The sequence below is a fragment of the Alligator mississippiensis genome, chromosome 5 (assembly GCF_030867095.1).
Source record: "Alligator mississippiensis isolate rAllMis1 chromosome 5, rAllMis1, whole genome shotgun sequence".
NCBI lineage: Eukaryota > Metazoa > Chordata > Crocodylia > Alligatoridae > Alligator > Alligator mississippiensis.
In genome coordinates this window covers 217,472,624-217,494,930 of record NC_081828.1, presented here as the reverse complement: position 1 = coordinate 217,494,930, position 22,307 = coordinate 217,472,624, and the positions used below count along the sequence as shown (strand labels likewise).

At 50.3% G+C, this 22,307-nt stretch overlaps 1 protein-coding gene and 1 long non-coding RNA gene across 5 annotated transcripts in view; one reads left to right on the top strand and one right to left on the bottom strand.

Annotated features, from left to right (window-relative positions):
- Positions 1 to 22,013, top strand: part of ELP6 (elongator acetyltransferase complex subunit 6) — a 30,480-nt gene extending 8,467 nt beyond the window's left edge. Inside the window, exons 2-7 of one of the 2 annotated variants that reach the window (XM_014604468.3) lie at positions 147 to 225; positions 2,759 to 2,829; positions 15,900 to 16,027; positions 18,145 to 18,337; positions 20,101 to 20,247; positions 21,065 to 22,013. In XM_014604468.3, coding sequence (XP_014459954.1) covers positions 147 to 225; positions 2,759 to 2,829; positions 15,900 to 16,027; positions 18,145 to 18,337; positions 20,101 to 20,247; positions 21,065 to 21,193 — 747 coding nt within the window. In that variant the 3' untranslated portion in view covers positions 21,194 to 22,013. Of the gene's footprint in view, positions 1 to 146; positions 226 to 2,758; positions 2,830 to 7,266; positions 7,457 to 15,899; positions 16,028 to 18,144; positions 18,338 to 20,100; positions 20,248 to 21,064 lie in introns of those variants that run through there. The other variant, XM_019492420.2, reaches the window with a different exon arrangement.
- On the bottom strand, positions 10,383 to 17,896 carry LOC109284332 (uncharacterized). 3 transcript variants are annotated; one of them, XR_002091743.2, is made up of 3 exons: positions 17,199 to 17,896; positions 12,703 to 12,751; positions 10,383 to 12,404 (listed from the first exon to the last, which is right to left on the bottom strand). It is a non-coding gene; the product is annotated as an uncharacterized LOC109284332 (long non-coding RNA). The 3 variants fall into 3 exon arrangements; XR_002091744.2 differs by lacking the exon at positions 17,199 to 17,896 and adding an exon at positions 14,518 to 15,905; XR_009462749.1 differs by lacking the exon at positions 17,199 to 17,896 and having other exon boundaries at positions 12,703 to 15,905.
- Positions 22,014 to 22,307: the final 294 nt, after the last annotated feature.

Genomic DNA, 22,307 nt, shown 5'->3' with positions numbered 1-22,307 from the left:
TGACTTCCCTATTGCATGAGAATTTATGGAATATGTGGGACCTACATGTGTGTGTGTCTTTCTTTCTGATATCTTTGATCACCATCAGATCTGCTGCAATGGTTGGGGGGTCTCCTCTTTAAGCTCTTTTGCTCCATGTCTTTCAGGGGACATTCACCCTGCTGCGGGACACCAGGACAGATGGCAGCTTCCTGGTGCACCACTTCCTCTCTTTCTACCTCAAAGGTAGGTGAGGAGGTGGAATACAACAAAGGACTTGCAATTTTTCTCTCTTTGGATGGAGGTTCCCTCACAAGTGAGGTCTGCCAGTGGGGTAAAGCAGCAGTGGCAGCTTGTGATTAGTGAGAGAGTGGGGGTTGGCATTCATTGGCTCTTGTCTACTCCCAAGGCACGTTATCTCTCTGGGGTTTGGTTTTTCACTCTGCTAAGTCAGGTACTGCTTTGCCAGCAGGAGTGTTGCACAGGTAAGTGAATGCTGTAAAACCCTCTGACTCCTTGGGGCTGGAAGGTGTGTAGATATCAGTGCCATCATCCACCATACTCCCTTTTATGTTATAATAGCTTGGGGTACCCAAATTCCCTTTTTATACAGAAACAAGATGCCTTGTAAGTTTTCTCTCCTCTGGTGGTTCCTCCTGTTAATATTTTGTCTGATAAGGTTGGTCTAATTGAATTGTTTTAAATACTGTGGAGAACCCTGGATTCTTCCAGACCTCTTGTGACAAAGCTCCAGTAAATCTCTGCATTGCTTTCATGGGCACACCTCTGGGACTTCAGACAGCAGCATATTCAAATGCACCACACTGGGCATGTCTACACATGCATGTAAGTGCATAAATTTAATGCGCATTAGCTTGATGCGCATTAAGCGGGTTTAGGCAATTATCTATACATGCAGGTGTTAAAGTGCATTAATGCATTAACACTAAAGTTAGTCCCAAGTCAGTCCCTGCACAGTGTTAATGCACGTTACCACGTCTGCATGTGCGCTAATGCACTTTAACTATTCGCACTTAAATTTGATACCTGCATTTGGAGGTATCAAATTTAGGTGTGATTAGCCCAAAATCACAATTTTTAAAGCACATTATGGGCGTGCATGTGTAGATGCACTCCCTAACACGCCTTAAATTTGGGCTAATGTGCCTTAAAGTGTCTCGTGTAGACGCGCCCACTGATCCTCACAGGTGATCTGATCTAGAGGCAAGGCTGGAGAGCTGATCTGTGGTGCAGGGCCAACGTCACTATATACTTCCATTCAGGAGGGAGCTTGGGGTGAGCAAGGCAGGGTATTGGAGCAGGCTGCTGTCTGGCTCAGTATATTGGCCATGTGGTTATGTGCAGGGTGAATAATGGGATCTAGCTTTTTCAGCCTAAGTGGCTGTGTAGCTTGCTCTGAGACCGTACGATTGCAGGGGTGTTGCTGAGGGGCAGATCTCACCAAACTCTTGTTGCACTTGCTGAGTGTTTCGAAAATGAGGGCCACAGAAGTGCATCTTGACCTTGGGGTTGTGCAGACTTTCCACTCTGGCTTTCTTGCCCCTTCCTTCTGACTGAGCTCCTGCCCAGCACTGCAGCCTCACCTTGGCTATTGGAGGTTCCCCTGTGATAGGCAGTCGTTGCACCACATCTTGTTCTCTTGTTTAACTGCAGCAGTGATGCAGATAAAGAAGTTACTCAACCTTTAACTGTGCTGGGTGCTCTATGAACACTTGCATTGGTAGGAATTATGTATCAGTACCCTTCAGTCCTGACCAGAAACCAGAAATAAATTGCAGCATGCCACACATTCAGACCAGTTATAGGGCCATCAAATGGCAAACAAGCCACAGAGATGTTCCACATATAGTGGAGAGTTGCATATGATGTGGAACATCTTTGTGGCTGGATTATATGCTTCCTTTAATGACAAGTGTGGCATGCGTATGCAGACCCTGGTCCTTCCCAGGGCCAATGCTGACAATAAGCTGATTGTTGGGATTGGCCATGGCAGCGCTGGGACATGGTTTGACTTGAACCATGACTTGTTTTGGATCTGAGGAATTTTATTTCTATTCCCAGAAACTAAATATCTTGCCATATGCATCTGGCATAGCAGGACACACACTTTGTGGGATGATAGTGAACTCCTTTTTGGTAGCTCCTCACCATCTCTGGTGGGAAGAACTAACTCCATGTGCTCCCAAACTTGAAGATGGCATTTCTGATGGCTGCTGCTGCAATGCTTTTGGATTCCCTTGTCATCCCAAACCTGCATTTGTCTGTCACCTTCATGAGACTTTTACTTTTATTACAGTTTCTCATTTATTATCAAATCTGTCATGACGAGCTTTAAATGAGGCCCATGTGTCTGTGCCCCAGAAGAGCCAAACCAGAGAGGCCAAGAGCTGTTAGCACTTCATCGGAAAAGACAGTGTGCGCCACTGTCTTTATTTCGAAGCTGCTAGCAGAAATGCCAAGGGTTCTCCCAGCAGCAGAGGTGGAGGGGAGAAAGGGAAGTGTCTCTCTCCTCTTTAAACCATTTTTAAAATTCTTTACTGGGCAAAAATCTTAAATGTTTTAAACCCATCTGAACTCTGTAGCCACACTCCAGCAGATGGTACAAGGCTCTTTGCAGCCTCTTCACCCTCCCTCGGGCCTCTTTTGATAGGCTTTAGGTATCTAATTTTTTCCTCTGCCTTTGCTGCATTGGAAACACTTTAATGATGATATGTGTGTGCATGATCACAGTGATAACTTGTCTCTTATTATTTCCCAGCTGGCTGTAAAGTCTGTTTTGTGGCCCTGATCCAGTCATTCAGTCACTATAACGTCGTAGCACAAAAGCTGGTAAGTCTCTTGGAGTCTAATGATGATAACGGTGGGGTGGTTCTGGATGAAGCGTGACGCTCCACGCCTGAGCAGCAGTATTAGGGTTTAAGACCTGAGGAGGCTACAACCGCTAGAGGGCAACATCACCTCTTTTTCATGGATATCTGAACTTGTCTCTCACTGCCTTCTCCTGAAACTATGCATGTGATATTCCTCGAGGCCTCCCAAAAGCCATCGATCGTAGCCCTTTGCTTTGCATGGATCTGATTCTGGGGAGAGTTGGGTTTGTTAAGCTTGTTTGGGAGGGAGTGGAAGACTTGGCACGGCACTGGATTGAGCCTACTATTCTTGACCTGCTCCTTTCCATCAGAGTAGACTTGCCACTTGGCCCTCTTCTATTCCAGGCTTTGCTCTTTGATGTGTGTTGAGGTGTCTAAGCCCTGTTGTCTTTGGAGGAGCATGTTTGAATGGCACAAAGAGCTAGCATCTCCTTATTGGATATTTCTTCGAGGGAAGATTTGTGATTCAACCGGGACAGACTCAAAACCCGATCGTGTCTGCTAACTATATCTCTTTTCCTGGAGTTCAGCTCTAAGGACCACGCTGAGCTCTGGTGTCAATGGGTGCAGCTCCCTGATCCTCAGTGGGGTTGCATCCATCAACTCCGAGGTTCAGTTTGACCCTATATGTTGGAGCCTGATGGGTTTTTCAGGACTGCTTATATCAGTGATTCTCAGTGTCTTGAGATCCTTTCCAGAGTCCAGTGGAGGGCAACAAAAATGGTTCAGGGACTGGGGCACATGACTGGTGAGGAGAGGCTGAGGGAACTGGGCTGATTTAACCTGCAGAAGAGGCAACTGAGGGGGATTGAATAGCAGCCTTCACCACCCTGCAGGGGGGTTGCAAAGAGGCTGGAGCTGGACTGTCCTCAGAGGGGGCAGGTGACAGGACAAGGAGCAATGGGCTCAAATTGCAGCAAGGGAAGTTGAGGCTGGATATTAGGAAAAATTTTCTCACAAGGAGGGTAGTAAAGCACTGGAACAGGTTACCCAGAGAAGTTGTTGAATCTCCATCCTTGGAGGTGTGTAAGACCCGGCTTGACAAAGCCTTGGCTGAGATGATGCAGTGGGGCTGGTCCTGCTTGGAGCAGGGGGTCAGACTAAATGTGACCTCCTGAGCTCCCTTCAACCTTCGTTGTCTGTGATTCTGTGATTCAGAAGATAAACCCCGAGATTTCAAATAAGAATCCAGTGTGTTAAACCATTCTGCCTGCTGTGCTTGTTCTACGTTCTTTGCAAAAGAAGAGTTGTTTTGACTCCAGAAAAAAAGCTTAGGTTTTTTACTCCAGAAAAATACTAAAGCTGAAATACTAAAGGGTCCTTGAGTCTAACAAGGTGGAAAACCACTGGTTTAGATGATCCGCTTTCCATGGTTTGGAAGGCAGCAAAACAGATGTTAGCTGCTGCTGTGTAAGCAATGACACACTTGCTGCACAGGTGTCTGACAACTGTCTGTGTGGTGGGGTCACACCAGGAGGACTCTTTCTCAAGAGAAGAAAAGTGAGAATGGTGCAATGCGAATTGGCCTGTGCAGGTTCTCAACACCCCCTCTGGCTCTATTGGTGTTCATGGGTGTTTACAGGCCATTTTTCTTTCCTCGTTAGCTGATTCTTAGCTACACTATGCTAATTTAGAGCTCTCTTAATTTTCCCTCTTCAATCATGGTCCCTCCGGCTCCTGGTGTGCTTGTATGCCCACAACAAGCCCCGACTTGCATCACAGCTGTAGTGAGTACTGCTTTGCCAGTTTTCTAGATTTCTCCAGATTATTTAATTGCAATGAAAGTCCATATCCAAGTCCCTGGTGGCCGGGTGAGATTGTGATGATGCAACACAGTCGTTCTGGGGAACTTGTGTTAACAGCGAGGTAGAAAACTTTATCAACTCGGAGTAACGTAGCCAGACTTTCATCAACTTTTATGTGAGGATAATCGAGCACTTTGCTAACACCAGTGAATTGTCTCACAATGCCCTGGGGAAGTGGGCAAGAAGTATGCAAGTTTTATAGATGGGGAACCTGAGGCACATGGCGGGTAAGGGATGTCCCCGCGCTCCACACACAAGTAACAGAGACCAGATTCTGTAGCGCTCGGTCTTCCTGTTCAGCTGGTTTTTCCAAGAAAAAAGAGGAAACCATTGTGCTGTTCCACCCTCCTCTAGTTTTGCTTAAACAGAAGGTCCCAGACACTGTCTTTCAAGATTTCAGGTGTCTGGAAGAAGCAGGTGCTGATGGATTGGGTTTTGGTGCTTTATCAGGTGACCACACTTTGCTTCTTTAGCACCCCCTTTCTGCATTTTAGTCCAGGATATATGGACTGCAAGCTCAGACCTGGTGCGAGGGAAATGGCATTTCCTTGGTAAGATGGCAGGGTTTCACATAAAGGTTTTACCTTTGCATTCCCAGCAGGATGGCAGCAGGGAAATACCACCTGCGAGCTAGGTTTTCCTCACCAGCCTCTGGAGTCTGCTTGGCCGTGTGGTTGGTGGGACTGGGAAGAGTTCTTGGCACTTTACAGCCTTGCTGGTAAACTCATGGCTGTGTGCACCTTGAGGCAAAGGCATCCTGTTAGACCAGGGGTAGGCAGAATCTGGCCAATGGCCAAATCCAACCCACCAATTGATTGGATCCAGCCCATGGCTGCCCCCATGGCGCTCTGCATGGGGCCAAGCTGTAGCTGCCCGGATACTGCTCAGCTCCCCCAGCCTCCAGTGGCTTCTTCTCCTCCTTCTGCTGCTCCACTTCGGGTGGGGGGGAGCTGCAGCCAGGCAGATCCTCCCCAGCATGTGGGGCCTCAGCTCCCGCTGCCTTCTACCCCCATTCTGCCCGCCCCCCAACCCACCTCCACCCCTGCCGACTCCAGGCACCTAGTGTGCAAGCAACCCCCCCAACACATATGCACATCCACACTCCCCCCACAACCTCCCCAACATGCATACCCCCCACACACTCCCCCACGCCCCCTCTACACACACACTTCCACCCCACACGCACAATATACAAGAGTAGGGGTCTATGCAATTGCCTCTCTATCCACTACTCAAACACATGTAAATCAGGACAAACTTTTTTTTTTTAAATAAAATTAAAATATGTTATAGTAGAGGTTTGATTTTTAGTGTAGGATTTGATGTTGTTTTTCAATCTGTTATTTGTTAACATGCTAGCCTCTAAAAGATTTTATGTGCGCAGCCCTTGACAGCTCACCAAAACTCATTAAGTGGCTTTCCGGCCGAAATAATTGCCCACCCCACTGTCTTCCTTCATATGCTAAATGGGACTTTGCAATGTGTGCGGACAGCAGCAGTTCGCAGGGATGCTTCTAGGGATAAGTGTCCTTGTGCACACGAAGGGCAAAGCCATGCGTGCTATGTCAGTTAATAGGCTCCCTGCCACGATGCAACGTCTCGGTGCAGAGGAGGCTGCTGTGCCTGCTAATAGGTGTTACTGTCATCTCGCCCCCCTGGGGGAACGTGAGAAGTGAGAGAACAGTGCGGATTAGCTGGGGTACGCTTGCGGTGCCAACTGCAACATTTTGTTGCTCACCATCCTGAGTCATGCTAGCGTCACACATGGGTATGGTAAGAGAAGCAATCGTGTTCCTCCCGGGGAGTGCCGAGGGATGGTTACCTGCACGTATGGCTGTGAACTGGCTCTAGGGCTTCGGTTTTGGTGCCTGCTGTTGTCCTTGTGTTGGAACTCAGATTCTCTCTGTGGCTGTGTCTGGATCATGGGACTTCTTGTGGGCTGGATCCAGCCTGGGGCATCAGAGAGCAGCGGTAGCAACAACCCTGGCTCTGGCTCTAGCACGGGGCAGATATGGGGGACGGTGGGGGGTAGGTAGAGTTGCAGCAGTAGTGAAAAGCAAAGTAGCCAGAGGGTGACCTGGGTTGTATGAGGCCATCTGCCCCCAGCCACACCCAGCAACTTCCAGCAGCCTGCCGGCCCATGGGCAGTATTTTTGACCCCCCCAGTCCTAGCTCAGGGGTTTTCAAACTGGGATATACATACCCCCTGGGGTACGTGATGCTTTGCCAGGGGAGTTTTTGAATGGTCCGTGTGCAGCAAGTAACAGCATGGCCACGTGTCGACAGTGTTGAACATGCAGAGGCATGTCAGGTGTCGGGCATGAGCAGCAATATTTTGCAGGGGCATATGGCCACAAATGTTGGCAAATCACTGGTGTAGCCCATACTGTGTCAGTAGCAGCCCACGGATGGCCAGGTGCGTTGGGGCCAGAGGTCTGGGCCCTTCAACTATTTAACATTCACAGATCTTTGTGCAAATTCAGGGGTTGGCATGATCACTCTGACCAACAGGCTGTCTTTCTAGCTTAAAAGGTGTGTTTCAAATCTCACCTGATCACTCACAGATCTGGAAGGACAATCCTGTTTTACAGATAAAACCTCCCACTCCCAGCAGCCTTCAGAGGCCCAGAGCTTGATGCTAACGGTGTCGTACGCTTAGGAACAAGGCTGCATGCCAGAGGCTCCCACAGCACTTGTGCGTAGTGTCTCCCCTGCAGTCCTAGTCACCGGATGGTCCAGTGCTCAGAAGAGCTTGCCAGCTGGCCCTACGACAGCTGCCAGGTGGGTTGCCGTTTCTCTAGAGCACAGCGTGTGCTTCATTTGCAGGTTACAAGGTGTTTAGTTTAGTGTTTTTGTGCTGATGGAGCCAAGCCGGTTCCTGGCTCCTCTGTCCTCACTGGGCAGTCCATTCTTCATGACCCTGCATTAACCCAGGGGTGGGCAATTATTTGGACCAGGGGGCCACTTAGAAAGTTTTGGTGGGCGGTTGCAGGCTGGGTCAGGACTTCACCCTCCAGCCTGCAACAGCTCAGCAAAACTCCCTAAGTGGTAGATTCCTAGACTGGTCAGGGGGTGCTGGATGGAGACCGGCCCGGGACCCCCATGGGCAGGGCATGCGGCCAGGCAGGTGAGATGGGGCCATGGGCACGTGGGGAGTGGCATCCAGCAGCAGGATGGGCAGCCAGGGCCGGGATCTGGGACTGTGATGGGCCTAGCATTAATGTGTGGATAACGAGGTGTGTTCCCATTCCCCACTGAACCTGGGAGGGCACGAATGGAAGCACCAGGCCAGGGGGCCATCTTGCTCCTCAGCCTTGTTTCAGATGGACTGATCACTGGGGACTTGCAGATGCAAGCAGCAGGCAAACACATTTCCCGTGGGTTGGTGGTGGCCCACAAGTTCCATAGATTTAATATATTTCATAGACATTAGGGCTGGAAGGGACCTCATCAGGTCAGCAGGTCCAGCCCCCAGCCCATGTAACAGAATGTATTTTTTCCCCTGGCCTGGGAATGGGTTTTCCTTGGTGCAGCATTTGCCTTCACAGAGCGGGCTGTAGCATACATTTGCTTTGCCAGCTGGGTGGTAGTGCTGCCTGCAGAGCTCCATTGCCACCTTTCAAGTCCAAGGTCGGCCTCTGCAGGAAGCTGGGGCAGGTGTGATAGGGAGCAAACCGGTGGGGAAACCGGCAGCTGCATGCCAGGTACTGTGCGCATGTGTCTGTTCACTGAGCCTTGCCCTCGTTGCCCCCCCTGGGGAGCTGTGAGAGGCAAGAGGACAGTGCAGTGGGATGAAGCCCCTGTGTGTTGCCAACAGGAGGGTTGGGTTTGTCAATGCTGCTCGATGATGCTGTGGAAGTAAAGGGCCGTGCCAGAAAGAACAGGCCAGTTCTTTCAAAGAACTCCTGCGTTCAGTCTCACCAAGAAGAGCCGTAGCCAAGGTCCCAAACACGGGTAGGAATGGTTTCCTCCCAGAAATGGGTGCAAGGTGGTTATCAGGCCGTGGCCTTGAACCTGGAGCCTTGGCCTTCCTGGTGCAGCCGCTCGTTGAGTCTCCCCCTCCTCTGCTGAGCACCAGAGTGGACGTGGGTGGTCAGAACCCGTTATGTGGGCCTAGCCATCCACCCGCTCCCTGCCACTGGAGTGACGAGCGAGGGGCAGCTGACCCTTTACCCCTCCCTATAAAAACCCCTGACTCGGGGTTTAGGGTTAGGGTTGGACTCGATGATCTATTGAGGTCCCTTCCGACCCCAACATCTATGGATCTATGAATCCCTGACCCAGAAGAGGAAGTTTCTGGACAACATCTTGTACCCAGGCTGCCTCACCCTTGGCTTGTGCCTCTGCCGGATTCTCTGGCAACCCGGCCTGGGTTGCCTGCAGACCCTGAGTTTGGCCTGACCCTTTGGTTTTCTAACCCACCTCTGGTTTGATCTCTCATATACCTGACCCTGCGCCCTGCGTGACCCCCTGGATCTCTGATTCAGTCCCCCAGATGGTCCTTCTGGCTTCCTGGCTCCCCATCACTCAGACTGCTCGCTCCCTTCAGATCTTGGTTGCTTCTTCTGACCTTGGGGGACCCCCAGACTTGGCCACCCACAGCCCGGCATGACAGTGATCAGTGCGCCTTGATGAAGGGTAAAGCCAGGGCAGATTTAGCACAGAGAAAATAATGACTCTGAATCAGATCCCCACGTCTTCCTCCCAAAGGCCTTCACGAGACAAAGATACCAGTCGATGGTTTCAGCCCTATCAGCTGACACAGATAGAAAGCATTGTACCAAAATCTCCTTTTCTAAATCGCCTTGAACAATTCTTCTCTGGCATCGGCCGTGATGAATGGAGTTCTGTCCTCAGCATTTCAGCTGGGAAGGGACACCGACCGGGCAGATCTCTCTCTGATATCATTAGCAGAGCACGGGTGGCCTGATAAGCACTGAAGGAGCATATTGATCCACAAAGCAGAAAGCACAAAGCTAATGTCTTGGAAATGACTTTGCTTTATCTGGTGAAACCCAGGCTCTTCCCTCCTGCTGGTCCCTAGGCCAGGCTCTTATGGAAGCTTCCAAACCAGGTGAAACGTGACAGCTGGAAGGAACAGGTCTGAAAGACCGGACATTTAACGCTTGCTTTTTTTTCTAATAAGAGGAGGAAAAAGAATAAAATGCACCGTGTTGCTTCCTGAACTTTGAGTTTCATAATCGGGGATGGGACGATGAGGTGCATGAATGGTGGGATTAGAAATTGGGAGAGGTAGGGGCTATTCTTGGCTCTGCTGTTGATCTTGCTCAGCAGTTCTGGGCAGATCGTTTCACATTTAGGTGCGTGTGTCTGTCTCTCATCAGTCAACTGAGGATAGCAGTGCGTGTCTTCTAGGGGCACTGTGATGGCCAAGTGATGTTTGGGAGAAGTCCAAACTCTCTACAGAGAACGGTGTTGAAAAATTCAAGGTGTAAGACTTTGATTAAGTAGTAACGTGGATGCTAGCAAAATAGCTGCCTTCTAGGTGCCGTAGTGGGCAAGCAAGAAGCTTCACAAACCAAATGTCTGCTTGTGAGTCTTCTTTCTCCTGCGTCTCCACCTTGGAGGATTGCTGCCGTTCCATCAGGAAGCCAAAGTTGCTTCATAGCCTGCTAGGGTTGGGTATGTGACCAGTCCAAAAAGACTTGGTCAGTTGCCCATCAAATACTGCCAAATAACAGTCAAGTATTTTAAACACTGATTTATTAGATCAATACAGACAGAGACTTTCATCTTTAGCAGGTTGGATGCTTATAAATTGTAAATCCCCCCGATGTCGTTAACTGTTATTGTGAAACAAGGAAATGGAACCGTACAACATTGTAATGAATGCATATAACAAACAGATGGTAGGTTAGTATCTGTGGGAGCGATATTCAGCACTGAATGGTAGTTTTCCCTGCCTTTTATCCCAGAATCTCGGGTCAGTCCAACCAGCTATGAAATGCTGCAAATGAAATTAAACAGAAATGAAAGGCACAGCAGCTGTAGAGGACAGAAGTTGGCTGTTCTGGTTTGGGTTCCTCCCTCAGCACAGAGTAGCTCCTGAGAGAGAGGGGGAGGGAGGATCTTCACTCTTGTGGGCCGAGGACCTGCTAATGGATGATACTGGGATGCAAGGGAGGCTGCTACCTACACAAGGGCATTTTTGGCTTTGTGGAGTTTTTGACTGCAGTCAAGTAATGGGCAATCAGTCGACATAGCTAACAGCATCCTGGGCTGCATTGGCAGGAGCGTTGCCAGCAGATGGAGGGCAGTGATTCTTCCCCTCTATTCAGCACTGGGGAGGCCACATCTGGAGTCTTGTATCCAGTTGTGGGCCCCCCATGACAGAAAGGATGCGGACAAGTTGGAGAGAGTCGGTGGAGGGCAACAAAAATAATTTTGGGGCTGGGGGACAGGACTTGGGAATGAATAGCAGCCTTAAACTACCTGAAGGAGGGGTTTCAAAGAGGATGGAGCTGGACTTCTCACTGGTGACAGGTGACAGGACAAGGAGCAATGGGCTCAAGTTGCAGCAAGGGAAGTTGGGGTTAGATATTAAAAAAATCTTTCTCACTAGGAGGGTGGTGAAGCACTGGAACAGGTTACCCAGAGCGGTGGTGGATTCTCCATCCTTGGAGGTTTTTAAGACCTGGCTCAAGGAAACCCTAGCTGGGATGATGTAGTTGGGGCTGGTCCTGCTTGGAGCAGGAGGTTGGACTAGACGCGACCTCCTAAGGTCCCTTCAGCCCTCATTTTCTATTATTCTATTGTGTGGGTGGTCAGTTGAGCACCTGGCTCACCCTACAGCTTGCTTAGGGATGGAACCAATCATTGTTATACAAGATCTCAAAAGATTGTGGCCTGTACGTGCCAGACCCTTTTTCGTAGCATTCAAGAATGCACCAAGCTTAGCCTGACTCCCCAGTTTGGAGTACTGAGCAATAAGGTATCACATTAAAACGAGTTTTGTGGCACCTCGTGGTAGACTTTCTGTTGTTTCTGTCTTCTAGCCACTTGCACTGAAGAGGGGACTAATGTTCAGTGTGACTGGATGGTCCATTTGCAAACTTTCACCCTTGTGGAGCAGCCTACATTTCAAAGTTAAATTAGTGCTTTAAAAATCTGGCTCAGAAAACAAGACAGTGGAGAGGTATGTTTAGATGTGGAATGTGTTTGCTTGAGCCTGTCTGTAACGAATCTGGCTTTTCTCAAGCATCTAGAATGATCCAGTTATGAACAGGCTGGATGTGCTACAAGATACTCAGCAAGAAAAAGTCATGCTGATGGAGACAAGAAGATTGAGCCAGGTCCTGGGAGGCTGGGGTTCTTTCCCTTGCTCTGTCATTGACTTGGACTTCTTGGGCGAGTTGGGGACCCAGCCTTCCAAAGTGGCAGGCAGATGTCAGCAGGAGCCACAGGTGCTGGGCCCGTCCCATAACTGGGCTCTCGGGCCTGGCTTGGCTGTGATGTTAACTCAGGTTTGCCCCTGATTGGACACCTGTTACATGTGTGCATACCTGTCTGGTTTGGAGTTAGCAGTGCTTTAAGCTCCAGATAGCAGGACTGCTAAAGGAGAGGGGGCAGGTTGGAGTCCAAGCATTCCTGATGCTGGAGCTGGTCATGTAGAGGGATCGAGTATCTCTGGTCACAGCTGCTGCTCAGAAGCTAACCCTGTCGCCGTTCGTAGCTTGACTGCTGTTCTGGGGACGTGCCAAGCCCCGATCTGTTAATTGAAGACAAGTCCTAAATCTCACTGAACCTAATCCAAGCCTGATGCCAGTCCAAGGAAGTTAATGCGGTTAAACCTAACATCAGTTTAGTCCCTTCTACCTCACTTTCCACACTGGGGATGTTACGCACCCATGGCACTAAAGGATCACTAAAGCATAATCAACCCAGAGGGAACATGGAATACGGCTCACACCATTCAACTTAACTAAAATCTAATTGTTTTAACACATGAACTGTATTAATATTTTCTACATAGAGAGAAAGAAAAACCTTTAGTTCAATGGTCTTACCCAATCCCAAATGTCATTCCGCATCATAGAAAAGATGGCCAATCAGTTCCTGAAAGTAGAGGGTGGTCGTCTGTGAGTAATGGCTGTTTTTGGATGACAACACATACCCAAATTTCTTGTTACCCCCCCCTTTTATGCTTTTTCTTTAACTTTACTCCTCCGATGAGTCTTCATTTCCAGGTACCATTGATTGATTTCTCTGTGAGCATCATCATACTAGTCATGTTTTTATTCTGTCACCCTATTCCTTTGTTCCAACAAACCCATCATATGCACACATTTTACTTTGATCTTTTCCCAGTGTCTTAATTTGGGCATGCCCTGGACTCCTAATTTGGTCTGTCCATAAAAGCCAGAAATTCAAAGGTCTCTGCAGTTGGGCACTGTCCAGTTGGTCCCCTCTTATCACCTTTCATTAACATATCCAATCATGTCATCCCTCTGATTTAGTTGGTTAGTGCCAAGTTCAGTTAATTTGAGCTAGTAACAAGGACCACACTGTAAAGGTCTGTTCAAAAAGTATCGAGACTGAATGTGTATTTGTGGTACAAACTATTGGGTGAGGGGGCATGGTTTTGCTGAAAATGTCTGGGCATGTTGGGACTCCTCTGGACAAGTTTGCAGCTCATGGTGTTTCCCTGGTTTTCTGTGGCCAGCGGTTGAAGTAAGATCGTTTGTCTCTCACGTCCCCTTTTGTTGTCAGAGTGTCCAGAACAATGCTTGTGCGTTCAATTTTTCATGAAAATCGGGAAAATGGCAAGTGAAACATGTGACTTACTTAAAATAGCATTTGGTGATGACACTATGAGCCATGCAAGAGTTTGTGAGCAGTATCGTCGGTTTAAAGGAGGACGATCATTGGTTGAAAGTGTTGAGCATTCCGGATGCCCTTCAATATCACAAAATGATGAAAATGTGGCAGTGCTTTGCAGTCTGGTTTGAAATGATAGGCGATTGACTGTCTGAGAGATAGCAGAAGAAGTTGGAATTTCTCTTGGTTCATGTCATTCAATTTTAACCAGCGATTTGGGAATGAAACAATCAGAAAAACGACCAGAAAAGTGAGCGTCCGACTCTTGGATGCTTCACCATGACAATGCGCCTACCCACTCAGCACAGCTTACGAAGCAGTTTTTGGCGAAATTTTAGCCAAACACCATATCCCAAAAGTGCCATAGCCTCCATATTCATGTGATATAGCCCCATGTGACTTTTTTTCTCTTCCTTCAACTAAAGAAAACCTTGAAAGGAAGAAGATTTTGTGATGTGGAAACCATAAAACAAAATGCTACTGAGCAGCTTTTGCAATTCCACAAATCGCTGATCAGAGGTGCTTCCAACAATGGCAGAAATGTTGGGAGAAGTGCGTGGCTGCACAAGGAGCATACTTTGAAGGAGATTAAGCTGAAACTCCTGTAAATAAAATATTTAGTTTCCTACAGCATTAGTCTCGATACTTTTTGAACAGACCTTGTACATGCCTATATTGATAACGCTGGCACGTAAGCTTCCTATGAAAGTGAGCTCAAGGCTATTCGCTGATAGCACAGATACAAAATGAAACAGAAGAGTTCAAATAATAATGAGGCTATAGAGAAGCAATGGTTAAATAAGGCTGAATATAACAGAAAAGTTCAAATAATCCTATAAGTCACCACTCAAGTAGGTGCAACTAAAGCTGCCCTAACAGAGGAGCAGAGGTGAATTCTGACTCCGGCTTGTTTTGATCCCAAGCTGTGTGTGCTAGGCACGCTGACTTTCCCAGAGGGGCTAGAGGGGTGTTGCAACAAAAAACACCTGCCTGGGAATCCATACCAGTGAAGACTTGTGCAGGGGTTGGGTGGAGATGGGGTTGATTGAGGAAGATCTTCATCTTGTTCCAGTTCTGTTTCTGACACGTTGCATGAGCTGGGAGTTCCCACTGCATCGGGTTTCCCATCTCTGACGTGGAGGCAATGTTGACTCGCTTCCCAGAGAAACACTGCAAGAGCAGGGGGCAGCCTCCTGGATCATCCTTCCCACTTTCCATACATGTGAGGCACACCGAGCCTGGAGGATCCTGGCTGTGCTGGGGGAGACACTGTTGTCAAACAGCTGCAAGTAGTGTCTGAAGCCACATCCTGAGCAGATAGTACTTGTAAAGCTCCCCCACACGGATGCCTCAGAGGATGGAAACGTGTCCAGGAGCACTGGTAGAGAAAAATGACGAGCTCAGATGGGGGGAAAGTCTTGGGCCAGGACTGGTTGCCATGAGCCCTGTTCTAGATCCAGGCTCTGAGGCTGGTGTGCGTTTTGATTTCTGAGGGCACCACTTCAGCACAGAAAAACACAAGTGTTGCTACCCTAGTTCAGAGCAGCAGTCCATTTAGCACAGTACCCAGCAGAAGATGCTTTACAGGGTGGGTATACGTGCAGGGCATGTAAGCCATCCCGTCAGACCCTCCCGAGCATCCAGCATCATTGGTTTGGGGCTCTCAGAGGATACACCCCTGACCCTTCTAATCCCGTTGCTCCCAGTGGGCCTGTTCTCCATGAATTTGTCTGGTCCTTTTTTTAACCTAGCTATACAATCTGCCTCTACAGCCTGTTGTGGCACGGAGTTCCTCAAGTCAGCTACGTGCTGCCTGCAGAAGTCCTTTCTTTTGTTGGTTTTAATCCTATTTCCTGCTCGTTTTAGGGGTCCCCCCCACTTCTTGTTTCCTGGGACTTGGTGAGTGTTCACCTTGTCCACGTTCTTTCTGACATTAAAGACTCCTCAACCTCCTTTCCAAACGAAGTTGCCCAGCCTTTTCCCTTGCTCCAGGCACAGCTGCTGCTCCATACCCCTGATCATCTTGGTTGCCCTTCTCTGTATTTAATGTGTTCTTTTTTTCCTCCAGCTGTAAGTAATAATCATGCTACCTGCATCCCACAGGTGTTGCGAGGACACCTTTAATTACTGAGGACTCCTTCAAATAGTGTCATTTAGAGGGGTTGAGCTCCAAAGGACATGGAAAATGTTCAGTGCAGTTGCTTCAGAGGGTTTGGCAAAATGCAGGAAGTGGGTGCATCCAGCAGTGTGGAAAGCTGAGCTGTCTGTCTCCACTATTGCATGGGATTCAGCTGGGGTCTGGCTTCAGAGTACATGAGATTAGGGCTGGGGTGCACATGGTTATTTGTGTGAGGCCACTGGTGTTGTAATGTCCTTCTGTCCCCAGGGAGTCAGCCTGCCTGCAGCCAAGGAACGGGGACAGCTCGTGTTCCTGGAAGGCCTGAAGTCCTGCTTCGAGGTCCTGTTCAAGGAGGAGCCACCCACGGGACAGCCAAACCCTCTGCAGTTTATCAGGTCTGAGCCTTTAGGAAGAGTACAAGCAACAGTGTGTGGGCTCAGCACCCGGCCCAGGGACCAATGTAGCTGGTGCCACGTGGCAGCAGTTGCAACAGAGCTCCCTTCTGACCCCTCCTTCCAGGTGCTGCATGTGACGGCAATCACTCTTCAAGTCTTTTATTGGTAGTAGCAACACGTGCACTGACCCTTCTAAGTGCAGACACATGAGTCAGTCCAAGCTTGAGATAGTGCCCAACACCACAGGTCATCTGTCCTGTCCTTAGTCACCAGCACCTCCGCTCTCCCCCTGCTGGGACCTGTACAGTCCAGGTCCCCCGTCTGAGCAGACCAGGCTTTGGGTCTTCCCCCTCAGCTGCTAGCTTTGCTTTCTCTGTTCTTTGAGACTCTGAGGAATTGGCTTCAGCCAAGACTCATGCCTTTGTGAGAAGCAGCTCCTGTCTGGGAGGATTTCAAAGAATCATAGAGAAGTTGGGCTGGAAGGTTGCTGCCGAGGTCACATCTAGTCCAACCCCCTGCCTGAGGCAGGGTCAGCCCTGTCCATACCATCCTATACAAATCCATAATCGAATCTGTAAAATTTCCATCAGCCCTGACACAACACAAGGCATCACATATGCACTGGCCGCAGAGAAAGCGGGGGAACCACGGCACCCAGTGTCCTGCTTCTACAAAAGGTTGTTAATATAGGCTCAAGAGATCCCAGGTAGAGGCTACACCCCTTGCTACAGAGGAAGGCAAACCTCTGTCCAGTCTGTACCAATCTGACCCCAGGGTAAAGCCCCTTCCTGACCTCAAATGCAGCATTGGCCTGAGCTTAAGTGGAGGGGCAAGACCCTCTAGCTAGGACCCTCCTGGGTTGAGTCCCAGCAGGAGTACTGGCACAGCCCAGTCTCCATTCCCAACCTGGGCTGCAGCCAGCACCTAATGCCTCTGAGGGAGGTTTAAAAATACTGTGACATAATAGCAGAAAGGAGGGAAGGGGGCAAACACTACAGCCCAGAAGCCTGGGAAGTCCCCATGGTAGAAGACAGCAGAGCTACACCTAGACTGTCCTCCACCAGCGGCCGTCCAACCTCTCCTTGAACACCTCCAGCAATGGGAAGTCCACAGCTTCCCTGGCAGCTATCCCACTGCTTCCCTGCTCTAACAGCAAAGAAGTTTTTCTTACCTCCTTTTGCACCATGCCTGGCACTGACCAGCCAGTCCTTAGCCCTTCCCTTCTCCCACACGCTTCCTAGTCAAAGGTGCAAGGTTCACTTGCACGTTCGCTGTGTCTGCATGTGCCTGGGAGGCTTCTGGGCTCCGACAGGCAACTGACTTCCACCTCTGGCTGCTGCAGTACGTGGGCATGCTACAACCTTGCCATGATGTGATTCTGGGCTGCAGCTGGACAGGTGGTGTAAGCAGTTACACCGCTGGCTATCTGCTTGGGCTTGCTGTCGGCTGGCACTTGGCCCTCCCTGGCATGTTAGCTCTGGGCAGTGCGTGTCAGGCTGGTGCTGTGCCTATCTCACTGCTGCCTGGATAAACAGGGTTAGATATCTGCAAGGCTGTAGGTCCAGCATTCAGTTCACACTCACAAATGGAAATGACTCAGAAACCCTGAAATACTCGCTGTGTTGCTGTGACTGTGCCTACCTGGGGCTCTCCTGGCTGCTGAGGAAGGAAGTGGCTCCATCCTGCTCTCTGCTGGGGGCTGAGGGATGGAGTGGGCCTCTTTCCCTGTACTTCTGGCCTGGAGACAGGCTGGGTGAGCTACTGGAAGGGGATCCTTAGAGGGAAACTTTCTCAGATGCACAGGGCAGTTGTACAGCTGCAGGGGCCCCTACAAGACATGGGACAGAGCTTTTCAGCAGTAATAAGCTATTCCTCTCTCTCTCTGCACTCTGCAGTGCTCTTGTCTGCACCCACGGAGAAATGAGCGTGACAGAAGCACTGTGTCATGGCTGCATTGCACTAGCAGTGCTTGTCCCAGTGCAAAGCACCTTTGCATCAGATACAGCTGCTTTTTGTCACAGAGGAGGTCATGCTGCTTTAGTTGCACCAGCTTCTAATGAGAGCAGGGCCAGTGCAGCAGGCGCACCAGGCCCAGGGACACTTGTCTTCTCTTCCAGAGAGGGTGGCTCTAACCTGAAAGCCCTGTACGAGTTTGTCCGCACATCCCTGACGCCCTCGGAGAGTGATTCCTGGAAGTGTCCTGTGCTGCTCGTGGATGATGTCAGCGTCCTGCTCAGCCTGGGCATGAGGCCTGTGGATGTGTTGGATTTCATCCATTACTGCAGGGCCACTGTGTGCTCTCAGCTAAAGGTATGGCCGGGCTTCTCTGCTCCCCCTGCCCACAATTAGAATCGGAGAGATGGGCTGGAAGGGACCTCTAGAAGTCATTGAGTCCAACCCCTGTCTAAGGCAGGGTCAGCCCTGTCCAAACCAGCCCAGACAGAAGTTGAATATCCAGGCTGCTTCTCAGCGGCATTCTTCCCTTCAATCAGCGCTGCTTTGCCTGGGATTAGCAACCACTGCTTTTCCTCCACGGGGCAGAGCTGCTGCCTGCTGTTGGGTACTAATGAGCTGAGCGGGCTTTGCCCTTTGGGATAGTGATCCAGTTCCAGCTCAGGCATGGGCCCAAACTCCTTCTGCAGTTCCCATTTGAATTAGAGGTATTTCAGAGCATCACCATGGTGCGAGAGTGGGGTTGGCCTCCGGCTGTTAGATGTGGCTCTGTGCTGTTTAACATCCCCTGTGCTCCATGACACCAGGGTGTTTTTTGGTGGCCAGGGAAGTGAGGTCTCCCCATCCCTGCTCCAGGACACTGAGGGATAACTGGTTATTGGGGTAAAGTGATGTCCTCTATGCAGATGGAAGAAAGAAATATTTTTCATCTCTTCTTTTCCCAAGCAAAGAGTTGGTGGGGTCTTGAGGGTCAGACATGGGATTGGCTGTACCTCAGCCATACCGGTTATGTGTCTCCGGCTCTTCAGACAGGAGCCTGAACTGAACTGTTCTCCATAGTGTCTTGGATAGAGCAAGAGACTAGATCTTGGGCACTGGAAAACTTGTGGGGGACAGGGTGACCTTCAAGCACCTGAATGGGGTTTCTTTAAGGGTAAGAAGTGGATTCACTAGGCAAGACACTGAGGGGAGAGCAGGATGTGAAACAGCACAAGAGGAGCTCTGTAGGCTGGTGGGCAAAAATCAGCACCCACTGCTTTTATAATCAATCTTGGCTGCCCTGGGGAAACGGGGGAGAGTCTGTTACAGCTGGATCAGGCCTTTTCATTAAAAAAAGAAAAAAGCCAGCAAAAAATATGTTAATGAACAGGTCCATGTGGGCTGAGGCAGACTTACACGATCTGGAAGTAGCATTGGGTTGTTCAAAACTCCCCCTTCCCCACCCCATCTCCCACAGCATGACTGATGGGAACTATCCCCCTGGCAGTGCCTCTCTTCACAGAATCAGAGAAAAGTTGGCTGGAAGGGACCTCCAGAGGCAGGATCACCCTGTCCAAACCATCCCACACAAATCCATTGTCACCCTCTTAGCAAAACAACACAGTCAGCCCTGACACAACACCAGGCTTCGCCCCTGAACTTGCCACAGGTAAAGCAGGGAGGCCACAGCAGCCAGTGACCTGCTTCTATAAAAGGTTGTTAATACATGCTCCAGAGATCCCAGGAAGAAGCCACACTGCACTACAGAGGAAGGTGAAATCCCCTCCAGTCTGTGCCAGTTTGACCATGGGGTACAGTTCCTTCCTGACCCCAAACAGGGCTAGCTCTCTGCTTAGTGTTTCCGAGGCTTTTGAATCTGCTTACAGATCAGTGCAGCTGGTAGCAGCTGCTTTGTAACACAACCTTCATGTATTTTTAGGCTGGAGAGGTGTTATGTAACCTGGTTCTTCTCCCACCTCTCTGATTCAGGACCCAGACTGGTGCGGATGCAGTGGAGCTAGGGGGCTTGGTAACTTAGGACACGCTGTGTTTGTGCGAGTGCAGGTCCTTTATCTCCTCCCATGACCTGGAGGTGGCTGTCAGCACAGGAGTTAACTGCTCTCTGGCACTCTCTGCTCCAGGGGAACGTCGTAGTGCTGGTGCACAGCAGGGAGGACTCGGATGATACGGAGAATGAGTTGGTCGTGAACGCCCTGTGTCACCAGAGCAACCTCATCCTGTGGGCAGAGGGGCTGGCCACCGGCTACTGCAAAGACATCCATGGACAGGTAACTCCTGGGAGAGTTTGCTCCCTTCTCTTGCTGATGGATGACACGTGGCAGTCAGGAAGTTCCCATGCAGCACAGGGCTAGAGCCCTGGGGTGGTTTGTATTGCAATAGACTCTGGAGAGGTTCCTGCAAGGACTGCTCTGTCCTGTAGAGCAGCCCTTGGGCTGTCCTACTCAGTACCCTTGACAGTAATGGTGTGCTGGCATGGTAATGACATCCCCTCCTCCTGCCGTGACCTTTTGGGAGAGGAAAGAGCCATTATAGCAGCTCTCTGCTGATCTCCAGGCTTCACCCTGCTGGCTCAGATCCCCTGGTATGGTGCAGCCAGAGCAAAGCAAGGCTCTGACCCTGCAAACTTGCTGCGGGAGGTACGTGCCATGAAGTCCGTGCTGCTGGGAGGGGAAGGTAGGACAACGGGGACTGAGGCTCTGCAGAGACCACCTGCAGCACAGCCTGGGCTGCTCCTCTAGCACAGAGGTGATGATGGCTGTGGTATAACATGGAGGAACTTCTCTCAGCAACCTCTTCAGATGACCCCAGGCCTGGTTTGGAGGCCAGGAAGGGCAGAGCACTATTGAGGACTCAGTTAGCTGCTTGGCCTCTGCTCAGGCCACTGCCAGCAAAGGTGCCTGCTTTGGTGACTGTAGGGTGATCCCTCGGTTGGCAGTCACAACCCTTCCAGCCAGGCCAGTGAGGGACTTGAAAGGCTTTTTAGCCTAAGCTGAATCGTTGACATGTCAGGCCTTTCTCTCGGGACGATGGGGCTGTGACGGCAGCCACAGGAAAGCTGCTCCCAATCTCGTTTCTTGTTTGCAGCTGAAGATCATTCCAAGGGGGCCAGCAGTGCTGTCCACAGAGAGGGATCTCCCCCGAACCTACCAGTACAAAATTCAGGACAGGAATGTCACGTTCTTCGCCAGAGGGATGTCCGCGGCCGTGCTGTGATCTTGGAGGCCTGGGGCAGAGAGGACGGTGGTGCTTAATACCTGGGAAAACAGAATGTGGCAGCAGCTCAGCCCAGTCCCTCTCCCATCACTGCCCCCAAACATCCTGATGCAGCCTCAGCCCTGCTGAGATCTGTCTGGGTGCAGTGATTCACTTGGCTGGTGCTTGTTGTGGGATCGGAGCCTAAGCCCATTCCCTCTGCCCTGCCCTCGGGCCGCGTTCCAGCCTCAGGGAACTGGGAAGAGCAAAATGTACTGCAGTGATCAATGAATTCCAAATGCAGATACGTCTGGCGGGCAGCTGCCATCTCCAGGCCGACACTGACTGTTTGTATTGCAGAGAGGACCGGGCATCTGTGGTGCCAAGCGTTGGGCACATGGGGGCTAGTTGGTGCCCTGCTGCACTTGCAATCCAAGGCCTTCCTTTCATGTGACTGCTAGTTCTGGTGGCAGAGAGCAGCTGCTGGGAGGAAGCCCCCAGCACGTCTTCTTGAAGGCTCTGCATAGCTCCTGTTAGACCTGGGCAGCTTGGCTTAAGCAGCTATGCTGGTAGGGCATGGGAGGCACCTTGGCAGGGTGTGGGGTGCACCCTGGGAAGCACCAGCTGGCAAAGGGGCTGCAATAGCTGGCAGAAAGCCCAGCTGAGTCCATACAGCTGGTCCTTCCCCACTGGCAGAAGAAAGGACCTGGGCTGCTGCGACGCGGACACGCTCATGGTTGGCTGCATCAACCCCTCTCTCCCCCATCTGGTTATGTCTAATTCAAGTGTGGGCTCCTCACGTTACATTTCTCATTTTGTATTAAATACAGATCCTACTGTTCTTGGCCCACTTTCTCTGCTGGAGTCTCCAGCCATTTTTGGAATGCAAGTAATTAATCCTAGGCACCACCAGCATCTGTCTGAGATAACCCTGCTGGGAGCTCATCACTCACTTGGCTTTAATTTAAAAAGTTACAAGCAGTAAGTTAACCGATACCATGATGTGACAGCTGGGGGGTGGCGAGGGCTTGCTTGAGCAGAAAGGCCAGCTGTGAATAGAAGACACTGCTGGCGTTCTTGGCAAGTTCCAGCCACAGTCCCTTGAGTCACCTGGATGTTTCTGCTAAGCTTGCCA